At 36.8% G+C, this 6996-nt stretch overlaps 1 protein-coding gene across 1 annotated transcript in view; it reads left to right on the top strand.

The window, feature by feature from the left end:
* The first annotated feature begins 2677 nt into the window (after positions 1-2677).
* Positions 2678-6996, top strand: part of LOC107749822 (dysferlin-like) — a 99565-nt gene continuing 95246 nt past the window's right edge. Inside the window, exon 1 of the mRNA XM_016565011.1 lies at positions 2678-3052. Within this exon, the coding sequence (XP_016420497.1) occupies positions 2959-3052 (94 nt within the window). The 5' untranslated portion in view covers positions 2678-2958. The remainder of the gene's footprint in view (positions 3053-6996) is intronic.

Genomic DNA, 6996 nt, shown 5'->3' on the forward strand with positions numbered 1-6996 from the left:
TTGGAGTGAAAATCAGACTGATTCTTTGGGACTTATTAGGGATCCAGACACCCCCACCCAAAGTGGTCCATCTCTGTGTGGGACCACAGTGCGCTGCATTGTGACTTACAGTTGTTACTAGTAGCGGATCCTGCCGTAACCACTGTCCACCCATGCTCCGTGTATTTATTCTGTGCGCCCAGAATGTGCTGACGCATGATGAGGACATTAGCGATGCCTACTGCACCGTCACTTATGAAGGTAGGGGCCAGACCAGGGTGAATGAGAAAGTAGTTTTCTGAAAAATATGTTGTAGAGAATTTGCTAGAATACCATTTTCTTTTCTGTACAATCACATTCATTCTCTTCTCTCACTGTCTTGTTGTCAGTCTTCCTACTTTCCACATTCCGTCAAACGGGCTATTATTGGAAAAGCAGTTGCAGTCTCTCTCTCCTGCTCTTGTATATTTTTATGGGTGTCCTGTTGCAGTTGGAATATGTGCGTGTGAAAGAGTGCTGCAGATCTGCTCAGTGTTTCTAAGAGATGCTAGGTCATCACTGTTTGGTTCAATGTGGGGCTCCTGTTTGCTTTACATTCAAAGCTTTCAGGGACCCATAATTCATGTGAGATGGATCAGAGGGGCATTTCACATTCATTTGATATTGACAAATTTGACAAATAGAATAAAAAATATAATAGAAATAGAAGACTGCATCAATTGCATTTTAAAATATGTTAAAATAGAAAACAGGTATTTTAAATTGTAATGATATTTCACAATATTACTGTTTTGCTGTATTTTGAACAAATAAATGCAGCCTTGGTGAGCATAAGAAACTTCTTTAAAAAATATTTTAAAAATCTTACCACCCCCACTTTTGAAAGGTAGTGTATGTCTGATCCTAGTATTCTTGTGTTCTCAGTTTTACTGGGTTGTTTCGTACTGTTTTGTAGCTGTGTCTTTTATTGCTGAGGCTTTGGAAGATCTAACAAAAAAGGACACTACAATTTACAATAAACTATTTCTTTACATAAAAATGCTTCATTTAAATACAGTAATTCAGATACTAATTACCCATGTTTTTACTAAATCTCCTGTAAATCATTCAAATAGGCTATCTAGGTGTCTTATACAGCCAAGCTAAGGCTGGTCTGTGCCTGCTCATAATTCAGTGTAAAGATACAATGCCGGATTAAAAGCCTGACAAAATTTTGCATTCTTTAACCCACCTCAGCCCCTGGTATCAAAGTATACAGTTGTAATTGCTGTGTAAATGCATTTATGCCACATCTGAGCAGCATTAAACAGCCTGTGGAAAGACACCTAAATGCCACTTCAGAAGCACTTCTGTGCCACCTTTGCAGTGTAAATTTGGCATCACATCATTTCATTTCAATCCACATCAGGATTGTTTATGAAAAGATGATGCAAGCTCAAAGGTAAAGTGTGCAGGCTAACATCACCAAACTGTATCGCATTGCATTGCATTGAACATTCCCTCCATCTACCACTGGTGGACAAACTGAAGAATCTTGCCCCAAACTCACAGCATTGGTTGAGCCACAGTTACTGTGCCAGGCTGGTTGGGAGGCTCAAAATTTTGTGCCAAAGTGTTCTACTTTTTTAGCTAAATTCTTACCACCCCCACTTTTGAAAGGTAGTGTATGTCTGATCCTAGTTGATCAAACAGCTGACTGTTTTAATATTTTATTGTATTTAAGTACTTGAGATTTTGCATTCTTTAACCCACCTCAGCCCCTGGTATCAAAGTATACAGTTGTAATTGCTGTGTAAATGCATTTATGCCACATCTGAGCAGCATTAAACAGCCTGTGGAAAGACACCTAAATGCCACTTCAGAAGCACTTCTGTGCCACCTTTGCAGTGTAAATTTGGCATCACATCATTTCATTTCAATCCACATCAGGATTGTTTATGAAAAGATGATGCAAGCTCAAAGGTAAAGTGTGCAGGCTAACATCACCAAACTGTATCGCATTGCATTGCATTGAACATTCCCTCCATCTACCACTGGTGGACAAACTGAAGAATCTTGCCCCAAACTCACAGCATTGGTTGAGCCACAGTTACTGTGCCAGGCTGGTTGGGAGGCTCAAAATTTTGTGCCAAAGTGTTCTACTTTTTTAGCTAAATCACCTTTAGTTATCTCTGCATATTAAGCTAGTTGTAAGTATCTTAAAAGGAAAAACAAAACAAGCTCAGGAAGATGTGCATTCAGGCTTCAGAAATGGCAGTAGGTGGTGCTCCTTGGCTGGAAATGTCAGCTAACAAGTAAGAAGACTACAGACAGACCACAAAGACTCTTGAAGTACTGTATACTGACATAATATAATAACTATATGATAACTAATGTTTGCAAGTGCGAAAATTAGTGGATTTTAGTATTGATGAAGGCAATTACATGTGCTATGAAATTCCAAAATATCTTTTGCTTACACTAATTGTTACACTGCATTATACAAGTTTTTAAAACGTTAAACAAGTTTTTTAATGTTTTATATTCTAATTAAAAGGTTATAGAGAAAAGATAGATGATGAGAAAGAAGAACAAGCTGCAGGAAATGTTTAAATTTCCTCTTGAGTTATGGGCTGGGTCACTGGAGAGGAAAGTGTGGTCCACAGTAAGTTTGGCTCCGTAAGTTCCTACATGACATTCTCTGTGTACGCATGTGAGAAGTGCTTGTAAGTGAAGATTGTGAAATACATTTATCAGTTCGGACCCCTTATCAAGGACGCAAACAGAAATTGATTTTTAGGATTGTGGTGGGCTTATACAACCCCCCGATACATTCCATTCTGGACATCACACTCATCTTCAGCTTTGGACCTAAAGATCACAAGACGCCTTTATCTTCAGAGCAACCTTTGTGAGGGTCCTGCCGGGATCTGTCCCTCTTTTGTGGTCTGATGGTAGTTTGACCTGCTTCTTGTTGGAGATTTTGGGAATCAAGGCAGCATGTTGAGGTGTTTGCTACAGAGGGCGACCAATCTGGGAAATGTAGAAAAAGGGGAGAGGCATAGTGACCCACTTGCTAGCATCACTTTCAGAGGTAAGAGATGACATCAAAAACATGATTGACTGTCCAGCTCAGGGCATAAAAAAGCAAGATCTATTATGAAACTGTCGCGAATGTGAGGTGAAAATGCAGATTTCAGTCATTTGGACTGTTGGGTACATGAGTGTTATTTATAGATCATTTTCATCTCAGACTAGTATAGTAAAATTGCATTTGTTTACTGACAATATTAGTTTACACAATGAAAGAGGTCATTTCACTTTCAAGTTAGAGGAACCTTTTTTTTAACCTGTCAGTTTGACATTGATTGTTGAAAGGGAGAGATGTAACAAATGTTTTGATAACTTTTCTCTAGGACGGTAGATCATTTCAGCCAATAGCCGAGTGATCATATCGGTGGAAGATGCTAAATAATCTAGAAGGTTTCTGGATAGATCTGAGCTTGATTAATTATTTTATTAGTTCTTACATTGAATGAATGAATGTGATGGACACTAGTTTTAGACTACCTTGCAAACTGAGTGGCAGTTCCTCTCATTGTTCCATGTTTCCTGTTCCAGCACAGGGATGTACAGGGACATGCGTTTGATGAGCTTGATGTGTTTTTGTATGCCGAGTATCCATGGCGATGAAATCCTGTTCTTTGTTTATACATGGTCCTATTTGATTGTCTAAATTTTCACAAAACAAGAAAACAGATTAAGATAGGAATTTTTTTAAGTTAGCAAATAGTAGTTAATAAAGATGAGGTTTGTTTTGAGTATGACTTAATTTTGCAGGATGCTGAGAGAAACAATGTAGTTCTTGCCTTGTGTTATTTAGCACTTGGCAAACTGCTTTGGAAAATATCAAGGAGAACAGAGATTTTCTACATTTCTACATTAAAATTTTTAGTACCCCTTCCCTCAGAGAGAAGTATTGTTTGCGGAGCTAAGTTGGTTATATATTTGATTAATTCATTCATTTGCTCCAGTGCTATTTTAGTATTATGTATATATTACCATAGCATTTATTGATATTTTGAATTAGCTTTTTTTTTAAAAATATTTTATATAGTTTTCATTTGTACTTACTAAGTTTTGGTAATTTTATGTTTGTATTTTTTTTTTTAAATATATATTTCTATTTAGCTATTAATTTCAGTTGTGAAGGCAAGGCAACCTTTCTAATTTCTGTTAAAATTTTTCATGTATTATTTATATTTTAATTTATTTCAGTTTCATTATAATTAACAACCATTTAGGATAACAATAACAACAGTGCGTTTGTTTTGAGTTTAATTTGTTTGTTCATCTGTTCATTCATTCACTTGTTACTTGATTCAATTTTGTTCATTGCATTTATTTACATTTTGTTTGAAAGATTCCTTAAACCCCCTTATCTGTGCATGTTATGTCATATCTTGACATGTAACAGTTGTGAATTTCCTCTATGTAGTGTATCATTACTGAAGGTCATCTCTTTTTCCACCTCTTTGTCATGTGATGAAAAGGCTTCCCCTCATTCTTACAGACACTGAGTCACTCTATCCACTCTATAAACAATGACACCAAACAACTGAAGGAAAATCAGGTGTTCTGGCCTTTATTCTGAGTTGGACAAAGAGTAGGTCACTGCATTAGGCCTTTTTATTGTGTCACATCTGGAGGTCACTGATGTTTCTTATTTGTTTTTCCATTTAGTTCCCGTATTGGGTTTTTAGTTTCAGACAGCTTCTATTTTACTTGTAATTAGTCTGAATCCATTCTAATCAGACAGTGTGTGTACATGCGTATCTTCCGTTGTATGTGAATGTTAGGGAGAGGGGATGAGACTGGAAGACATAAAATTACCTGCAGTAAGTGTTTTTTCCTCAGGCATGGTATCAAATACCATCTCCATTTATAGACATCACAGATGCAAATTATCCTCCCAATCCAACTGCCAGAGTCCTTAGTTTGAGCTCTGAGTAAGCAACAATATATGCAGACTGTGCAAGAGAGAGAGAGAGAGAGAGAGATACATGAGAATTTGACGGACTTTGTGCAGAAGGCAAGTGTTTTTTTTAAATGAAAGGTATTGACAGAGAAGGGTGGTCTGTTAGCATTGCTGACAACCAACAATTCTGTTCAGTTTGCTTTGCTATTGCTGACAATATGGCAAACCCGAAACTGTATCAGTATCTGTATGAGACACGGATCCAGTTTGTGTTTAATACAAACTGAATAAATGTATTTAGACTGGGCCTGAAACTCCAGGATTTCAGTCTTGTTATTTTTAACTCATACTTATCAAAGCTACAGTTTCCTGGCCATTTCTCAGATTGCATCCACCCATCGACTTCAATCTGATGTGTTTTGAAATGCACACTAAATAAAGCCCAGGACTTTGAGGGCCACGGTTAAGAACATTCCATCCAGTTTCCGTCACATTTTGGTGGAGGATGTCATGGCATACCAGTGTTGTCCTCTTCTGGCTTGTACAAAGGTTTTCAGGTCTATTTCAGGCAGGCAAAGAGGGTTTTCCCACAATGCCACTGAGCATATATCTGCCACAGGAGCTTGTTTTGGCTTTATTCACACCTCTTGACATCTCCAATCAAAACAGGAAGATAAACAGAGCTCTCTCCTGAAATGTTTTAGAGTGACAGACCAGCGGTGATTTAGATGGATACAATGGATACACCATGCATAGATACAATTGGTAGCTTACTTTTTTGTGCATGTGACTACTGTTTGTAGCAAAAGGTCTGAAAACATCTTGAAAAATGTGTGTCTGCTCATTAGATCAGCTATAAATTGTCTTTCACCAATACGGGCTCAATGTCAAGCCCAATCTATGTCCCTGTGGAAATCTTTCAACTGTATTTGTCAGGTGGAAGTTAGTGCCCATTGTCCATCTTCCTCACTGAAAACATTTTCAGCATGGATTTATTGGAGGCCAGCCACTGCAGAATATTACGTCAGACACACTGTCCTCATATGCCCCTTTCTGATAATATGTTTTCTTTTGTTTTAAAATATTTTTTCTGAATTTAAATACTGAGGCTTTTGATTAAGAATTTTTGATTAAGTAAGATTTATTTTCATTACTTACAACCTTGCATCTAAATTACATATGTTTTTGAATATATCAGGAATGCTTTTAAATTACTTTATGTAAATAACTGTCATATAAGGATTTTGTGTGTGTGTGTAACATCAGTGGTGGATAAAGTATTTGAAAGCCACACTTAAGTAAAAGTATAGATATCTTACCAGAAAAATTACTTTGGTAGAAGTTGAAGTCACCGTTTAGAATATTACTTGAGTAAAATTTTTAAAGTATGTGATATTTATTGTACTTAAGCAAGAAAAGTATTTTTTAAAATACTAAAATACTTAAGTATTGAAAGTAGAAAGTAGTACAGAAAGTACAAATAAATGCAAAATGGAAAAGGAGCAAATATTTTTTTTTAAAAGGGCTCTATACACAGTTTAAGCAGCAAGATGTATTCAGTTTTAACTCTTTCTTCCATTTTGTATCTTTGAGTTAGAGGCACTTCATCCGGTACTTTTTCTCTTTCATTCCAACATAAGAAAACATTTCTGGAATCTGCATCTGAAGTGGCATTTAGATTCATTCACACAGTTTAAAGGGGTCATATGATGTTGCTAAAAAGAACATTATTTTGTGTATTTGGTGTAATGAAATGTGTTTATGCGGTTTAAGGTTAAAAAAACACATTTTTTTCCCACATTCTGTACATTATTGTTTCTCCTCTATGCCCCACCTTTCTGAAACGCGTCGATTTTTACAAAACTCATCGGTCTGAAAAACGAGGTGTGCTCTGATTGGCCAGCTATCCAATGCGTTGTGATTGGCCGAATACCTCAACAGAGCGACAGACCAAACATGGATCCAGCAGCAGTCTCCCCAGTCCACATGCACCAAGGACCACATTAGAAACTTTTTTGGACATTGCATATTTAACCAACCTGCCAGACTAAGCACTTACG

This window comes from Sinocyclocheilus rhinocerous, unplaced genomic scaffold, assembly GCF_001515625.1.
Source record: "Sinocyclocheilus rhinocerous isolate Xijiao unplaced genomic scaffold, SAMN03320098_v1.1 scaffold1131, whole genome shotgun sequence".
NCBI classification, from domain to species: domain Eukaryota; kingdom Metazoa; phylum Chordata; class Actinopteri; order Cypriniformes; family Cyprinidae; genus Sinocyclocheilus; species Sinocyclocheilus rhinocerous.